The sequence below is a fragment of the Neoarius graeffei genome, chromosome 13, assembly GCF_027579695.1.
Source record: "Neoarius graeffei isolate fNeoGra1 chromosome 13, fNeoGra1.pri, whole genome shotgun sequence".
NCBI classification, from domain to species: domain Eukaryota; kingdom Metazoa; phylum Chordata; class Actinopteri; order Siluriformes; family Ariidae; genus Neoarius; species Neoarius graeffei.
This window is the reverse complement of record NC_083581.1, coordinates 33,060,454-33,079,876: the sequence shown is the minus strand read 5'-3', so window position 1 is coordinate 33,079,876 and position 19,423 is coordinate 33,060,454. Positions and strand designations below refer to the sequence as shown.

General features: G+C 42.3%; 1 protein-coding gene across 2 annotated transcripts in view; it reads left to right on the top strand.

Moving 5' to 3' along the window:
- spryd3 (SPRY domain containing 3) overlaps positions 1 to 19,423 on the top strand; it is a 128,644-nt gene that overhangs the window by 6,828 nt on the left and 102,393 nt on the right. For both annotated transcript variants that reach the window (XM_060936778.1, XM_060936777.1), the window contains exon 2: positions 9,106 to 9,233. In XM_060936778.1, coding sequence (XP_060792761.1) covers positions 9,106 to 9,233 — 128 coding nt within the window. The remainder of the gene's footprint in view (positions 1 to 9,105; positions 9,234 to 19,423) is intronic.

Below are 19,423 nucleotides of genomic sequence, written 5' to 3'. Positions count from 1 at the left end.
CAGTCGCATGTGAAAATAACGGATATGCATCGGAATTAGGACCACATATCCAAGCAGCCTGGGTCGCATGTGAAAAAAATCGGACCTGTGTCGTTCAGATTGTCAATAACAAATTGGATACAGGTCGCATATGGGCAAAAAAATCGGATATGGGTCGTTTCAGGGTGCAGTCTGAACGTAGTCTAGGAAATCTTCCTGCCGGCAGTGTTGCCAGATACTGCTGACGTTTTCCAGCCCAAAATATGTTCAAAACCCGCCAAAACGCACTTAAAACCGCCCAATCTGGCAACACAACCGAAACTAGAAAATCTTCCCGGAAGTTCCTTTCAGCACTGAGATGTCGCCCGGGATTGGTTGGCGAGTGCGTGATGTTATTGTTTTCTTTACCCTTAGGCAGCCTCTCATGTTACTGCCTGAGGGACAGGGAGAAAACCACCGGAAAAGGTTTTAAACAAACACGAAACGAACGCAAGTCGGAAGATGACCATAAAATACTCGATAGTTACGGTATAATAATTTTATGTATCGCGCACAGAATTTTCGGCGATATATCGAGTATATTCAATATATCGCACAGCCCTAGCCAGTACTCTTCTAAATGAAAAAATATATAAATACATAATAGTAATTAGAAAAAACATGATTTATGTAACGATAGATGAGCACTGATGCATGAATCCATGGGTTTAGAAGCTGAAGCTTTTAACTATCATCATTTCGGTGCAAAATCGCGAGCCGCTAAACTTGGTCTACACAGACTGTGCACTGAACCCATGCAGGGTCTCTCAGCCTGCTGGCGGAGCCGCACGTTAGAGCCCTGCACTCCCGCGGGAGTCCCACAGGACCCGCCGCAAAGCAGTGCAGCGCGGGACAAATTTTGAAAGCTCATTGCGGGCGGGAGGGGGAGTGCACAATGCGGGAGCGGGCGGGAGAGGTGATAAGCTGCAGTCCCGCTAACTAAAAATGTATTTAAAATAAAATTTATAAATTATTAATTTATGTCTATCGTATATAATTTGTGCTGGATATTTTATTTGCCATTAATAAAAACATTTTAAGATGCCTATGGTCAGCGATGGGAATAACGGCGTTAGAAATAAACGGCGTTACTAACGGCGTTACTTTTTTTTTTAAGTCACGAGTAATCTAACTAATTACTTTTTACATCGTTATAACGCCGTTCCCGTTACTTACAATAAAATACTATGCGTTACTTTATTAAAGCTGTTTTAATCTGGCACGCTGCTCGTTCAGCCTTTCTTTACTCTGCTTTCGTGTGGGGCGGGGAGACGCGAGACAACAGCACAGTAAGCCAATCAGAGTAGATTTGGACAACATACGTAGGTAGGCCACGCCTACTGCACTACTGCGCACTCTTTCAATCAGAAGAGCCAGCGATGGCGAGCGGTCAGCCCAGCACTGCGCTTTCACACTGGAAATACAGCCAGGACTTTTCATTACTTGAAATAAAAGGCAGAAATGTGTACGTGCAATGCACATTATGTCGAGGAACAAAGCGTTTGTCCTCGTCAGTGGCCAGTAATTAGTAACAATTTTAATAACTACAAAAATATATTAAATTTGATGTCTTCTCACATTGTCCCACAAAAATATTAATATAGTGTAGATAATGTTACTGATTGGTTCTGTTAAGTGTCCATTTCAGTCATTAAACACATTTAACATTCACTTGTATTATGATTACACTAATTGAATTTGATTTTTTTTTTGGGGGGGGGGGGAACAAAATCTCATCTCATTATCTCTAGCCGCTTTATCCTTCTACAGGGTCGCAGGCAAGCTGGAGCCTATCCCAGCTGACTACGGGCGAAAGGCGGGGTACACCCTGGACAAGTCGCCAGGTCATCACAGGGCCGACACATAGACACAGACAACCATTCACACTCTCATTCACACCTACGGTCAATTTAGAGTCACCAGTTAACCTAACCTGCATGTCTTTGGACTGTGGGGGAAACCGGAGCACCCGGAGGAAACCCACGCGGACACGGGGAGAACATGCAAACTCCACACAGAAAGGCCCTCGCCGGCCCCGGGGCTCGAACCCAGGACCTTCTTGCTGTGAGGCGACAGCGCTAACCACTACACCACCGTGCCACCCGGGGAACAAAATGTAACGGAATAATTACTTTCCCTGGTAATTAGTTACTTTAATGACAAAGTAACTCCGTTACTAACTCAGTTACTTTTTGGGAAAAGTAACTATAACTAATTACTTTTTGAAAGTAACGTGCCCAACACTGCCTATGGTCTAATCTCGCGTATGTTTCCGATTCCTTTCCGCTCTTCCGTGTTTGAGATCTCCGATCATGGCAGAAGAGCAGAGCTCCTCTAGTGAAGCTCACAGTGCTTCAGAAGTAAGTGCTGCTTTAAAAAGAGGTACATTTACCATTAAAAAGTCAAGAGTATTAGTCCTAAGTATTAAAAAGTATTAAAAAAGTATTTAGTATTAAAAAGGACTGTGTATCGCACAGATTGTTCAATTTAAAGCTAGAAATAGACAGTGTATAATCTGAGGAGCTGGTTGTGGTTGCGCAGCACTTCATATGAGAGGAGAATGAAATCGCGGTTGGAATCATAACGCCACAGACTCGGAAGTGGGAGTGCGAGAGCATAAAGCGAGAGCTGTCAATCATGAGCGCATGCAGCGCTCAACTTGGAATGTGTCCGCAGAATGTCAGAGTCTAAACAACAAACTTGCAATAAATGGAGGATCGGTCAGTGGAGAGCTCAGCTAAGCTCAGCATGTTTAATTCCCCAAGCCAATGACAAGAACTTTCGTGAGAAATAACGCGAACGTCTGCATCATGTGGGATTTGCGGGCGGGAGCGGGACAAAATCTGGCAGGCGAGAGCGGGACTGAAAATCATAATTCTTTGCGGGAGCGGGACTGCACAATGCGGGAGCGGGCGGGAGCGGGACTGAAAATTCTGTCCCGCGCAGACCTCTACCACACGTGACGTCACGAATCTGGGTAGTCTGGCTCCAGGCTCCCTTGGGATTTTTCCAGACACGTGCTATTTTATTTTTTTCTGCTGTAGACAGATGGCTTTGTGCAAGATTACCCTTCTGGATGAGTGTGTAAAGGGACATACTTTCATATAAAAAAACCCACTAAATTGGTCCAGGATATGCACTTTAAACCTAACGTGAAACATATATATATAAATCTTTTTTTTTTTTTTTTAAACTTTGGGCAATGACCAAGTAAGCCAGCTAAAACAGAAAGTGTGAATGGGGATATGAAGTCAGTCTTTGGTCCGTAACTTTGGCCTCAGATGTCGTAGCACCTTCAAATAACCTGCAAAACGAACAGTAAGAATTTTACCATCACCGCTATAGATTTTATTTGACCCTTCCTCGATTGTATACAAAATGATCCTTTTTAATTTGACCCACTATAACATGTAAATTCACACTTTTTTTTTTTTTCATTCAAAAGCGACATTTTTCAGATACCATCAATAAAATGACTCAAACCCTGTTGAGTCATGATGGATGTCTCCACTGAGTACTTTGAAACGTCTGGTACCTTTTTCATTATTTTGCTTCTGATGGCTCATAACATCTTTTGGCTGCTCCCGATTAGGGGTCGCCACAGCGGATCTTTCGTCTCCATTGCTCCCTGTTTTCCGCATCCTTCTCTACCACACCTGCCACTTTCACGTCCTCTCTCACCACATCCATGTATCTCTTCTTTGGCCTTCGTCATTTTCGTGTGCCTGGCAGCTCCATCCTCAACATTCTCTTTCCAACATCTCTTCTCAGGATGTGCCCATACCACCTCAGTCTCATCTCTCTTAGTTTAATTCCCAAGCTCTCCACATGTGCTGTCCCTCTGATGTGCTCGTTCCTTATCCTGTCCAACCTCCCATCGCAAACCTTAATATCCTCAACTCTGCCACCTCCAACTTTGCCTCCTGCATCTTCGTTAAGGGTACGGTCTCCAATCCGTACATCACAGCTGGTCTCGCTACCGTCTTATACATCTTACCTTTCACTTTTGCTGGGACTTTCCTATCACAAATGACTCCCGAAATCCTTCTCCAACTGCTCCACCCTGCCTGCACTCTCTTTCTCACCTCACTATCGCAGCCCCCATTTTCCTGCACAGTTGACCTCGGGTACTTGAATTCACCAACTTTCTTTACGTCCACTCCTTGCATCTTCACTACACTCTCATATCGCCATTCTCACTGATGCACATGCATTCTGTTTTGCTCCTAACACGTTCTCAGTAAAAATGGACCCGTGATTGTGACCAGGACGATAGGGATCTGTGTAATTATACAGGGTGTTTCAAAAAATTTAATCTCTTTTCACAATCTCATAACTTTGCCAATTCTTGTTCAATAGACCCCTTCGCATGTTTGTAAACAAACCGACCGTTGCCAGGATGCGCGCGCAGCCTGGACCCAGAAACAGTGGCGCTGCCCATAGACCGGCATTATGAGCTGTCAGATTATGCCAAACAATTGTCGTTACAAGATCGAGAATGCTACATAAATAAGTTAACTCTAACAAGTGGACATCGCCTACCGGATCCGCATTTAATTAAAGAGTGGACGGACGATGTTAGTAAGTTCCCTGGTATACAATGGCCAGATATATATTCGTACCTTATTGACAAGACTTCAGTGTACACCCACGAAAAACTTCGTGCCTACAAGTCTTTAGACGCATATGATTATGTGCGGGCATGTACAACTTGATTAACAATGGGACATTCATATTCATTTTGTTTTAATCAAATTATGCCAGTGATGTGATGGCAATGTGGCTTTAGCTACAACAGCAAATACCAACACTAAACAGCAATTTGCAGGAGGTAATGGCATGAAAGGAATGATAGTGTAAAGAGTGCAGCTAAGAGAAATCAGAGCTGCGTAAAAAGCGAGAGGCAGAGACCAGAAATGAAACTGAACGGGGCGGGAGCTAGGTTAGAGCAGTCAGCGTAAGTTGGCATTTAGAGTGAGGGCGCACAATTTTACCTTTCCATCCTTGCTTTAAAATTGTGATTTTCGGCATACACAAATAATGACGGCACAAAATCTGGACTGCTTGAGTCAAGCGAGACCTCTCCTACAAACAAAACTGCATGCAAAGCTAAGTTAACATGCTAACAATATTCATTACATTGTGTAACTATGACCCAGCTAATCAGACAAACGCTACCAAAGTATTTTGCTACATCAATAAACGAAGACTAGAAAGAATAAAAAAGAAAGATTTAATAAATAGCCTGATCTTACCTGTGATGAAGTGGGCACTGCAGACCCGCGCGTTTTTGATGGTGCTTTCATCCCAGTCTACACGTTTGATGGCTTGTAGCTATAGACGTCGGCGATTTTTTTGGAATGGGTGAGATCCTGCTGGAATTCTGAACATTTTAACCCCATCACTGCTACGATTCTGACACCCAACAGCACAACAACTAGGCATTTCTGAGTCTTTTTTTGGGTCCAGGCTGCGCGCGCAATTTCCGCTTACGTATGAATGACGTTTACTGCGAAGGGGTCTATTGACCTTCAATTTTAACAGCATCTGTGGAAACGGATCAAAATTTTATGTTTAATGTTTTTCTCTTTTTAGGTCCGGAAATGCCGTTCAGTGGAAGGCGCGTTGTGTGTTCGAGTCCCGCGTCTCAGGCGGCGCATAGTAGAAATTTGTGAAATCGTTCACAGAAACCTTTTTTGAATTTCTCATTGAAAATTTTGAGGAATGAATCATAGATCGCTCAACATTAAGGCTGTTCAGTTTCATTTGCCTAGACGATGTAGTTTCTGGGATATTTACATCTCAAATAATGTAAAAAAATTTTTGAAGCACACTGTGTATGTTTTTTAAATCATGGCTCTTCCGTGATAAATTGACCAAATTGAAATGGTCCAGGCGGCACGGTGGTGTAGTGGTTAGCGCTGTCGCCTCACAGCAAGAAGGTCCGGGTTCGAGCCCCGGGGCCGGCGAGGGCCTTTCTGTGTGGAGTTTGCATGTTCTCCCCGTGTCCGCGTGGGTTTCCTCCGGGTGCTCCGGTTTCCCCCACAGTCCAAAGACATGCAGGTTAGGTTAACTGGTGACTCTAAATTGAGCGTAGGTGTGAATGTGAGTGTGAATGGTTGTCTGTGTCTATGTGTCAGCCCTGTGATGACCTGGCGACTTGTCCAGGGTGTACCCCGCCTTTCGCCCGTAGTCAGCTGGGATAGGCTCCAGCTTGCCTGCGACCCTGTAGAAGGATAAAGCGGCTAGAGATAATGAGATGAGAGAGAATGAATGAAATGGTCCAGCGTCGCGCTGCACGATTCGTCTACAATGACTATTCTCGTTTTAGTCATGTGACTCCAGTGATAGAGCGTCTTGGTTGGGATTCTCTTGAAGATCGCAGACTCTTCTTTCAAGCCAGTATGTTCTACAAGATCTTAAATGGACATGTTGGCTTTTGTTTCCCTCCTGAAGTGCGTCAAATTACAAGAGCTACTAGACTACCAAACACTCATCCTTTTCATCAAATCAGTGTATCAAATAATGTTTTTAAGTTTTCTTTTTATCCAAGGACGATAACGACATGGAACAATTTACCTATAAATGATGATGTAAATTTAGAGCCCGTTTACACGAGGACGCTGTCAGGTAAAAACGACTAAATATTTTATCAGAAGTGCCTTTCGTCTACACGGGGACGGCGTTTCCGAGGCTGAAAAACGGAAAAAATTGAAAACGCCTTCCAGAGTGGATAAGTTAAAAACAGCCCCCGTTGCATATCCGTCTAAACTACCCAATACGCGAAACTCTGCTCGGATCTGCTTACGTCGGGTACGCGTTTACGTCATACATATGTCATATACTGTACATGCCAGCCCGGGAGGTAAGACAGTAAGTAAAAAAGTAAGTTCATGTCTGATTACATCGATCCAACGGACCTTCAAGCTGCTCTGGCAGCTTTAATAAACGTCCAGGAGTCCTTCGAACATCTATACCGAATCTGCACATATACCGTTAATGAACAGAGGCGGGTATAGTATGCGCTTACTTTTTTACTTACTTTCTTACTTACCATAGCCAGAGTAGTCAAAGCTTTCGCGGCGCAGATGTGCAGATCAGACAAGACGGAAGACGTTGCGCATGCGTGCAGACATAGCGGAGGTCTTTCACAGCACCACCTAGCCGCCTGGCATGCACATCCAATTGAATTCCACACATTTATGCGTCACCGTATAGACGCAGATTTCCTCCTTGAAAACGGTCGTGTAGACACGGAAAAAAGTGAGAACGAAAACGGACTTTTGCGTTTTTGTTTCAGACCGTCCCCGTGTAAAGTGGGCCTAAATAATTTTAAATCCATTGCTCTTGCAGCCATTACGTCATAAGCAAGTATTTTATATAAGTTTTTAGATTATATTGTAAATAGATTCTGTTGAGGCGGCACGGTGGTGTAGTGGTTAGCACTGTAGCCTCACAGCAAGAAGGTCCGGGTTCGAGCCCCGTGGCCGGCGAGGGCCTTTCTGTGTGGAGTTTGCATGTTCTCCCCGTGTCTGCGTGGGTTTCCTCCAGGTGCTCCGGTTTCCCCCACAGTCCAAAGACATGCAGGTTAGGTTAACTGGTGACTCTAAATTGACCGTAGGTGTGAATGTGAGTGTGAATGGTTGTCTGTGTCTATGTGTCAGCCCTGTGATGACCTGGCGACTTGTCCAGGGTGTACCCCGCCTTTCGCCCGTAGTCAGCTGGGATAGGCTCCAGCTTGCCTGCGACCCTGTAGAACAGGATAAAGCGGCTACTGAGAATGAGATGAGATTCTGTTGACCACTATATTTATATATTTTATTTATATATTTTAAGTTTTTTTTTTTTCCTCCTAGTATAGTGTATGCTGTTTTTTTAGGAGTATTTTCATTAAAGGATAAAACTCTTAAATTGGGACCATGGCAATAAAATGGCCAGGAGAAGCGATTTTTCTACAAACCTGGATGTTTGCGCCATTAGCTATTCAGCGACAGGCAACGATATATTGTGCAAATGTGAATATAATTATAATAATAATGCCATGAATATAAAGTAAAGCTTTATTCCTGTGGCTTCTGTTATAATGACTCCTTTAATCAGCCTGTGAAATCTCGCTTTTCTTAATTATTTTATTTTCTTTCTGTCTGAAAACTAGGGCTAATGTCAACTTGAGTCTAACTGCAATTTTAATGAAGCATAAAGGCCAATTTATGCTGACAACGCAGTCCTCGCAGACGGTGTCGCAGATAGCGTCTGCGTAGCCCCCCCACCTTCGCAGACGTTCTGCGCGCACCTCCCAAAAATGGTGACCACCGCAGAAGCCTCGCAGACAAGAGGGCTCTGATTGGTCCACTCTACATCCACTGTACACGCACTTCCGCTTCCCTACTTTCCCAGTTTGGTTTGTTTTCACGACCGGCATTTTTAAAAACACGAGTGAAGATGGAGCAGCACGAAGAGCGGTTGATCGAGGAAGTGAGGAAGTACGGACATCTATACGACTCCAGTTCTAGTCATTATAAGTAACCGGAGGATAAACACTCCACTAACCACACCCACCAACTACTCCTAGCGACTTCGCGCCCCCTTGCGTTGTAGCGGTGAATAACATCGTGCACGCCTATTACTCCCCGCTCAACGATAAATTACAACTGTCTGCGAAAAGCTGTCTGCGAAAGCCTTGTCGCAAGAGCATGCAGAGGCCTTAAGTCCGTGTGATGTGTAGCATTCAGGGTTTTTTTTGAATTGTTCACGAATTAATATTAAGGCCCATATTTGTCAAACGTGTCCAATATTTGATCAGATACAGTAACAGATATTTGATTAGACAGTCAGAGTGCAGTGTTAAAAAGGATTTTCCGTGATGACAGGCAGCTGTCACGTCATTCCAAACATTCTCTCCATCAAAGATGTTTCTTGCATCTGGATTGCAGTCAAGTGAAGACTATTGTGGCCTTTTTTATGCAGTAATTAGTTTAGACAATAGATTGCAGCTTGACTGCGTTCTCTAAACATCTGTCCCCAACCCAAGAATTCTAAACATTGTGTTGGTCTTTTCCTTTTTCCACTTCCCCTCCCCGGATCAAGATGGACGACATCAATTTACACTACAGGATCCTCAACTGGAGGCGCAGGATCAGAGAAATCAGGGAAGTGCGTGCCGTCCGCTATCAGGAGCGTTACAAACGCATGCTGAAGGACGGAGACACTTTGAGGTGCGTATGCTGACTGTCTGGGTTTATAAGCCTCTGTTTCCTAGAAGGAGTCAGAAGGTGTTTATGAATTTGCCAAACACACCGATTACAATTTGAGGAATTCAGACAAGTGAGGAATGTCTAAGCAGAAACGAATGCAATCAGTAATTAAAAAAAAAAGTTAACTAGTCATCTTTTCCATCATCAAAGCAAAATCTGATTCAGGACTTTGCTGCTTTTGTTGGTGCGATTACACGCTCAGGGCTCGACATTCACTCTTTAGTCCACTCGGACAAGCGGTAAGATTTCTCACTTGTCCTGACCGTCACCTTATTATTACGATGTATTTACTAGTTTAGTGAAAGGAACGTGATTAACCAAGTTTATCAAAAAGCAGGTATAGTTATGATATTCATTATGCTTTAACAATTTCATAATTTTTCAATAAAACTCAAATTTTAACTGTAACAATAAAATACTATCCAGTGGTCCATTATGGTGCGTGTGTTGTTAAAACCCATTACCTGATCTGCAGTTGTAAGAGTTCGACTCACCCAAATTCAAAGCTTCTGGAGGAAATCAAGTTAAAATCTTTATTAATCTACAACCCTGATTCCAAAAAAGTTGGGACAAAGTACAAATTGTAAATAAAAACGGAATGCAATGATGTGGAAGTTTCAAAATTCCATATTTTATTCAGAATAGAGCATAGATGACATATCAAATGTTTAAACTGAGAAAATGTATCATTTAAAGAGAAAAATTACAACCCCGATTCCAAAAAAGTTGGGACAAAGTACAAATTGTCAATAAAAACGGAATGCAATAATTTACAAATCTCAAAAACTGATACTGTATTCACAATAGAACATAGACAACATATCAAATGTCGAAAGTGAGACCTTTTGAAATTTCATGCCAAATATTGGCTCATTTGAAATTTCATGACAGCAACACATCTCAAAAAAGTTGGGACAGGGGCAATAAGAGGCTGGAAAAGTTAAAGGTACAAAAAAGGAACAGCTGGAGGACCAAATTGCAACTCATTAGGTCAATTGGCAATAGGTCATTAACATGACTGGGTATAAAAAGAGCATCTTGGAGTGGCAGCGGCTCTCAGAAGTAAAGATGGGAAGAGGATCACCAATCCCCCTAATTCTGCACCGACAAATAGTGGAGCAATATCAGAAAGGAGTTCGACAGTGTAAAATTGCAAAGAGTTTGAACATATCATCTACAGTGCATAATATCATCAAAAGATTCAGAGAATCTGGAAGAATCTCTGTGCGTAAGGGTCAAGGCTGGAAAACCATACTGGGTGCCCGTGATCTTCGGGCCCTTAGACGGCACTGCATCACATACAGGCATGCTTCTGTATTGGAAATCACAAAATGGTCTCAGGAATATTTCCAGAGAACATTATCTGTGAACACAATTCACCATGCCATCCACTGTTGCCAGCTAAAACTCTATAGTTCAAAGAAGAAGCCGTATCTAAACATGATCCAGAAGCGCAGACGTCTTCTCTGGGCCAAGGCTCATTTAAAATGGACTGTGGCAAAGTGGAAAACTGTTCTGTGGTCAGACGAATCAAAATTTGAAGTTCTTTATGGAAATCAGGGACGCCGTGTCATTCGGACTAAAGAGGAGAAGGACGACACAAGTTATCATCAGCGCTCAGTTCAGAAGCCTGCATCTCTCATGGTATGGGGTTGCATTAGTGCGTGTGGCATGGGCAGCTTACACATCTGGAAAGACACCATCAATGCTGAAAGGTATATCCAGGTTCTAGAGCAACACATGCTCCCATCCAGACGACGTCTCTTTCAGGGAAGACCTTGCATTTTCCAACATGACAATGCCAAACCACATACTGCATCAATTACAGCATCATGGCTGCGTAGAAGAAGGGTCCGGGTACTGAACTGGCCAGCCTGCAGTCCAGATCTTTCACCCATAGAAAACATTTGGCGCATCATAAAACGGAAGATACGACAAAAAAGACCTAAGACAGTTGAGCAACTAGAATCCTACATTAGACAAGAATGGGTTAACATTCCTATCCCTAAACTTGAGCAACTTGTCTCCTCAGTCCCCAGACATTTACAGACTGTTGTAAAGAGAAAAGGGGATGTCTCACAGTGGTAAACATGGCCTTGTCCCAACTTTTTTGAGATGTGTTGTTGTATGAAAAGGCACATCTACATCACCTTGTTAACATGTATACCACGTTTCAAACCCGTATCATGGATAGTTTTGGATATATGCTCTGGAAACGAACATTGCTCTTAGAAACTAAGTCAAAATCTATCTTTTTATGTAAAAAAAAAAAAGTGTGTGTGTTATTTACCAGCTGGGAGGTCTGTATCGTGCAATACCGTGACCGAGGTCTTGAAGAGGGCCGAGGTCAGTATTCAAGGCCGAGGTCACGGTATTTCACCATACGGACCGACCGTAAGCTTGTAAATAATATATTAATTTTTTTCTTTGCCAAATTCTAACGGAAAACGAGAGCGCCTGAAAGGGAAAACCGAGCCGAGCCGCCATTTTGAATCCTCATTCACAGCTGTAATGCAAATTGCTTCCTCCTCGGTATACAAGTGCACTTCCATGGCAGGAAAAAAACTACATTTTGCCGCCTATGTAGTCCCCTATTTATACAAATAGGAGTCATTCAGGATTCAGCCATGTTTTTGCTCGGCGTTAGCAAATTACAGGTTTTTAGCTTTCTCCTGAAATGTTTTATTTCTTCTTCCTCAGGGTAGTAAAACTCGCTTTCGCTGTGAACACTGTCGTTATCGCTATCCATGCTGTAAAATTAATGCTATTCTCCTGAGAAATGTGAAAATAAACGTTGACAAAAATTGCTACTCTGTTTGTTGTTGTGAATGAGCGAGTTGCCAGAGGTCTGTAACTGGGGTCCGTATCGTAGGATACAGACCCGCTCGCTAGCCAATCAGAGCGCAGGATTCGATGGAAACTGGACCGCGAAAAAAAAAAAAATATATATATATATATATATATATGTATGTATATATATACACACACACACACACACACACACACACACACACAGTGGTGCTTGAAAGTTTGTGAACTCTTTAGAATTTTCTGTATTTCTGCATAAATATAACCTAAAACAACATCAGATTTTCACAGAAGTCCTAAAAGTAGATAAAGAGAACCCAGTTAAACAAATGAGACAAAAAAATATTGTACTTGGTCATTTATTTATTGAGGAAAATGATCCAATATTACATATCTATGAGTGGCAAAAGTATGTGAACCTTTCCATTCAGTATCTGGTGTGACCCCCTTGTGCAGCAATAACTGCAACTAAACGTTTGCGGTAACTGTTGATCAGTCCTGCACACCGGCTTGGAGGAATTTTAGTCCATTCCTCCATACAGAACAGCTTCAACTCTGGGATGTTGGTGGGTTTCCTCACATGAACTGCTCGCTTCAGGTCCTTCCACAACATTTCCATTGGATTAAGGTCAGGGCTTTGACTTGGCCATTCCAAAACATTCACTTTATTCTTCTTTTAACCATTCTTTGGTAGAACGACTTGTGTGCTTAGGGTTGTTGTCTTGCTGCATGACTCTCCTTCTCTTGAGATTCAGTTCATGGACAGATGTCCTGACATTTTCCTTTAGAATTCGCTGGTATAATTCAGAATTCATTGTTCCATCAATGATGGCAAGCTGTCCTGGCCCAGATGCAGCAAAACAGGCCCAAACCATGATACCACCACCACCATGTTTCACAGATGGGATAAGGATTTGATGCCGGAAAGCAGTGTTTTCCTTTCTCCAAACATAACGCTTCTCATTTAAACCAAAAAGTTCTATTTTGGTCTCATCCATCCACAAAACATTTTTCCAATAACCTTCTGGCTTGTCCACGTGATCTTTAGCAAACTGCAGATGAACAGCAATGTTCTTTTTGGAGAGCTGTTGCTTTCTCCTTGCAACCCTGCCATGCACACCATTGCTGTTCAGTGCTCTCCTGATGGTGGACTCATGAACATTAACCATTAGCCAATGTGAGAGAGGCCTTCAGTTGCTTAGAAGTTACCCTGGGGTCCTTTGTGACCTCGCTGACTATTACACGCCTTGCTCTTGGAGTGATCTTTGTTGGTCGACCACTCCTGGGGAGGGTAACAATGGTCTTGAATTTCCTCCATTTGTACACAATCTGTCTGACTGTGGATTGGTGGAGTCCAAACTCTTTAGAGATGGTTTTGTAACCTTTTCCAGCCTGATGAGCATCAACAATGCTTTTTCTGAGGTCCTCAGAAATCTCCTTTGTTCGTGCCATGATACACTTCCATAAACATGTGTTGTGAAGATCAGACTTTGATAGATCCCTGTTCTTTAAATAAAACAGGGTGCCCACTCACACCTGATTGTCATCATATTGATTGAAAACACCGGACTCTAATTTCACCTTCAAATTAACTGCTAATCCTAGATGTTCACATACTTTTGCCACTCGCAGATATGTAATATTGGATCATTCTCCTCAATAAATAAATGACCATGTATAATATTTTTGTCTCATTTGTTTAACTGAGTTCTCTTTATCTACTTTTAGGACTTGTGTGAAAATCTGATGATGTTTTAGGTCATATTTATGCAGAAATATAGACAATTCTAAAGGGTTCACAAACTTTCAAGCACCACTGTGTGTGTGATATATATATATATATATATATATATATATATATATATATATATATATATATATAAAATATTAAAAAAAAAAAAAAGTCCAAACTAGCAAAACGCACCACTTTACATGTTGCTTGATATGTATACAAAGTTTCATGAAGATATTTTCAGGAGTTTTAAAGATATGGGCCGGAAACGAAAACGTGCCTGGATGGACGGACAGAGCCTGTTTTCAATATCCTCCGCCAAACTTTGTTTGGGCAAGGGATAATTGGTTCAGTTTATATAGTGCCTTTTTCCTACCAAAGGTCACTTTACAGTTAGGGGAGGGAAAAAATAAAGGAGTCCACCAAAAAAGGATCAGGATGTAATTCCAATGGCGTAGCTACCCACAGTCTTACCAAAAGGCGCACGAAGATAAATCCCACACCACCTGCACAGCCACCGGGGAACATTGCTCAGAACACCATGCCAAGCACAGAAGCACCACCACACAGAGTGCTGGACAACCCTGGTGTTTAAAAAGAGCAGCGAACTCACTGCAGTCCATAGCGAGGAGCACAGGAATCACCCACGGCAAACCAAAGCCTGAAGGGAACCAGTGTCCAAAACTGGGAGCTACACCACAACCGGCGGGCAAAACATTCAAACAAAAACAACCAAACATCAAACTATACAAACACGCAGGGAGAAAAATAAAAAGCTCCAGTGAGAAGTGCCAGCCAAAACGCATACAGCATACTCTCGACCGGAAACATAAATGAAACCAAAAGAAAACAAGTTGGACCTGATAAGGGTGACGGAATCACATTGTGAATGAAAACAAACCATAAGGACCTGGTCTCGCAACACTGATAACTATAACTACAACTCTGACTGACTGTCCCTCTGCCTGAATTCAGTTCCAGTCTGGAGCAGAAACACCACGACTGTAATATCGCTCGCTCCTGACACTCAGGGAAATAAACGCATGCGACTTCGGAATAGGGATGTTAACCGATGACCGTTTGACCAATGGTTGACCGAATCAACGTCAACCGGTTAATTTTTTTTTTTTGGTTGTCGGTTAAAAAAAATCATTTTGGAGCGGAGAACCTGGAATTCCGTGTTGTAAACGCTTGGGGCATGCCTTGCAGTGTAAGGACGACAGCTGACAAATCAGAAACACCCATTCAGTCATGTCCCGCCCTCCCGCCCCAGTTGAAGACAGCTGCCACTCGGCGAAAGAAAAGTGTAGACACAGGCTTTTTAGCTTACAAATTACTATTCTGCTTTTTTTTTTTTTTTTTAAATTATTATTAGAAGGCACATGGAGTTTAGTCCTGCCTTGGCCAGTGCATTCTGAAAGTATGTTTCGGTCTGTTGCCAACAATGCATGTTATTGCAGATCCTATCTCTCCACACAAACTAAAGGCGTAGATGCCGACTTTTGGAGGGAAGGGGAGAGAATGAAATGACAGCGGTGTCTGGAGGGGGAGTGACAAACGCAGCTTTTATGTCTGTGAGCCAAGTCGGTGACGGCTTCAGAGCAACTTCAATACCATGCAGTAACGGCGTTATAACGATTGTAGCTAATTAATTAGATTACCCGGCGTTATAACAGCCTTTTATTTTAACGCCGTTATTCCCATCACTGAATGTTATGTACTGCTTCTAGCACTTGACTTTATTTTCAACGCCATCATGGCCAACTGAAACTGTCTCTAAGCTGGAGCCATTTGTCCTCCGCTCCAATGCAAACCCCTCGACATCAGTGCCGCGTTGGACTGAATGTTTCGCACTGTAGAAAAGGTAATGTGAGTGGAGGGCAGCGACTGGGACTGAATGTGTGGATGCTTGCGGTTAGATTTAGAATAGATTCTAATAATTCCAATTCTAGAATTTTAAACTCCTAGGTTAACCGGCTAATGAGGCTCGGTGGTCAGTCAAGATTTTTTTTTTTAGTTTTTGCCATCTCTACTTCGGAATAGTCATGGAAGTCTTTTCCAAGTAGTAGCACGTTATTCCGGATCACGCTGGACTGAAGCTTGGACTTCAACCCCAGCGCATCTTCCAGTGGTTGACACGATACGGATAGGTCACTGATTGATTACGGAAATATAATAAAAAATGATACAAAATACGCAGTGGTTACAGATTTTAATAACGGCTGCATCACGAATGCTAATAATTTACGGGTCGGTCACAGACGTTTCAGTATATTACAGACTGGTTACCGATTTCATACGGATGATGCATCACGGATAATAAATTTAAGAAGTCTAAAACAATTAAATATTCGGACTGCCGAAGTTCATAATTAAAATATCTTACCTGCATTTATAATGTTTTTTTTATTAATTTGCTGTTGATATTTCACAGAAAATATCGCACATCTGTGAATAAAAGATCCGTGCTTTTGTATTATATTTTCCATGAATCTGTATTCCGTGACTTTTATAATGCAACAAGGATGTATAAAGATGCCCGGGGGAAAAATAGCACGTCCTCAGACAATGGCACATGGAAACAATTACCTGATTGGATCAGGTTCAGGCCTAGAAAAATCGCTCCAGAAGCAATCTCACCGACATGGATAAACCCAGGCCTGGGCTATAGGGATCGTTATCGGTCTGGTGGGACGACCAACTACATAAACTGCAGGGGACCGATTTATTTATAGTTATTGATATTGTGGGACCGGGCCTTAAGTGAGTGCGGCACTGTTGTAAAATTCTCCCGGAATATTTAACGACATTTGTGATGGTTAATGTGTACCACACAAAAGAGGCAATGAATGTCCAAATGAAATGAAGATTGATCACAGATATTTATTTTATTGAGGTATTTGGTCACCATTTCTCCGATTTTTGATGAATTCGGAATCTAATAATATATAATTAGATATTACGATGTGGTTATTTTTACACACGCACCTGCTGTACTCGGCTTCCCCGGAATTTCATAAGCAATAACACGGCCGGATCACTGAGGGGATTGAACTAGTTTTGTTCAAACTTTATTGATGTAACTCTTGAATAATTACTTTAAAAATGGTGATTTTCAACAAGTATCCAGCTCGTCCTGTCAGACAGGCAGATGCGGATTTGACTTGTCCAGACCAAACATTTGGTTGTCCCGGACAGTCGGACTTCCGTTAATGTCATCGAGTTCTGCATGGTGATGAATGTCAGGCTTCCGTAAACAGGCTTCAACTTGCGAATACCAATAATCTACACAGTAACTACTGAAAATAAAAGATCAGTGCAGTTAATCTGCAAAATAATGTATTGATTAAAGCTCTATGTAATGATGTTTAAAACACCCATGTACAGTGTCTTGCAAAAGTATTCATCCCCCTTGGTGTTTGTCCTGTTTTGTCGCATTACAAGCTGGAATTAAAATGGATGTTTGGAGGGTTAGCACCATTTGATTCACACAACATGCCTACAGCTTTAAAGGTACATTTTTATCTATTTATTTATTTAAGTTGTAACACAATAAGATGAAAAAACAGAAATCTGGAGTGTGCATAGGTATTCACTCCCTTTCGTATGAAACCCCTAAATAAGAGCCGGTCCAACCAATTCACTTCATAAGTCACATAATTAGTTGATTAAGATCCACCTGTGTGCAATCTAAGAGTCACATGATCTGTCACATGTCTGTATAAATCAGCCTGTTCTGGAAGGACCCTGACTCTGTAACGCTACTAAGCAAGCGACATGAAAACCAAGGAGCCTCCAAACAGGTCAGAGACAAAGTTGTGGAGAAGTATAGATCAGGGTTGGGTTATAAAAAATATCCCAAACTTTGAATATCCCACGGAGCACCATTAAATCCATTATAGCAAAATGGAAAGAATATGGCACCACTACAAACCTGACAAGAGAAGGCCGCCCACCAAAACTCACAGACCGGGCAAGGAGGGCATTAATCAGAGATGCAACAAAGACACCAAAGAGAACACTGAAGGAGCTGCAAAGATCCACAGCGGAGATGGGAGTATCTGTCCATAGGACCACTTTAAGCCGTACACTCCACAGAGCGGGGCTTTATGGAAGAGTGGCCAGAAAAAGTCATTGCTTAAGAAAACACATTTGGAGTTTGTCCAACAGCATGTGGCAGACTCCCCAAACACATGGAAGAAGATTCTCTGGTCAAATGAGACTAAAATTGATCTTTCTGGCCATCATGGGAAACGCCATGTGTGGCACAAACCCAACACCCTGAGAACACCATTCCTACAGTGAAGCATGGTGGTGGCAGCATCATGCTGTGGGGATGTTTTTCATCTGCAGGGACAGGAAAGCTGGTCAGGACTGAAGGAAAGATGGATGGCACTAAATACAGGGCAATTCTGGATGAAACCCTGTTTGAGTCGGCCAGAGGTTTGAAACTGGGACGAAGGTTCACGTTCCAGCAGGACAATGACCCTAAACATACTGCTAAAGCTACACTGGAGTGGTTTAAAGGGAAACATTTAAATATCTTGGAATGGCCTAGTCAAAGCCCAGACCTCAATCCAGTTGAGAATCTGTAGCATAACTTGAAGATTGCTGTACACCAACACAACCCATCTAACTTGAAGGAGTTGGAGCAGTTTTGTCTTGAAGAATGGGCAAAAATCCCAGTGGCTAGATGTGCTAAGCTAATAGAGACATACCCCAAGAGACTTGTAGCTGTAATTTCAGCAAAAGGTGGCTCTATAAGGTATTGACTTGGGGGGGAGGTTGTGAATACCTACAGTATGTACACTCCAGATTTGTTCCTTTGTTTTTTCACCTTAATTATTGTTTGTCACAATAAAACAACAATTTGCACCTTTTTAAAATGGTAGGCATGTTGTGTAAATCAAATGGTGCTAACCCTCTGAAAATCCATTTTAATTCCAGCTTGTAATGCGACAAAACAGGACAAACACCAAGGGGGATGAATACTTTTTGTAAGACATTGTAAATGACCTGGTGGCTCATCTGCAACTCCGAGTGCACAGCATGGAACCGATTGAACTCGGGGCCTGTGTCTAAGCGAGCAGGATCAGTCAGAATTCCTCTGAGAGTGGACGAGAGTGTGACTTTAAAAAAGAGAAGAAGAAAGCGACAGACCCATGTACACCTCTACACTTCATACAGGGTAAAGTAGAATTGGCTTCATGGAAATAGATTCGGACTACATTTAGCTGCTTTCTTTTTCCCCACCTCACTATCATAATGTATTCGAATAGTCTACACATCTACTAGTGCTTGTTAGTAGGTATCGGAGGAACATAACGAGCCTTGACTTGTCTTCACTAAAGCAACCAGTACAAGTGAACGAATTCTGACTAGAATTGACCATAAATGGGCAAAAAATTCTGCACTTCAGACCTGCATACGTAATTTAATTCCCAATGCCGTGGCCTCATTAAATCACTTTCCAAGTTAATTAAATCAAACTAATGGAAGACAAGTGCATGGCTTTCCTTCTTATTTATTGCCATAAATAGCACCTCGGAAATTAAGTGTTCGTTTATCTTCCATCCGACCAACTATTCCTCAGTTCAGGCAGTTTTGTTCA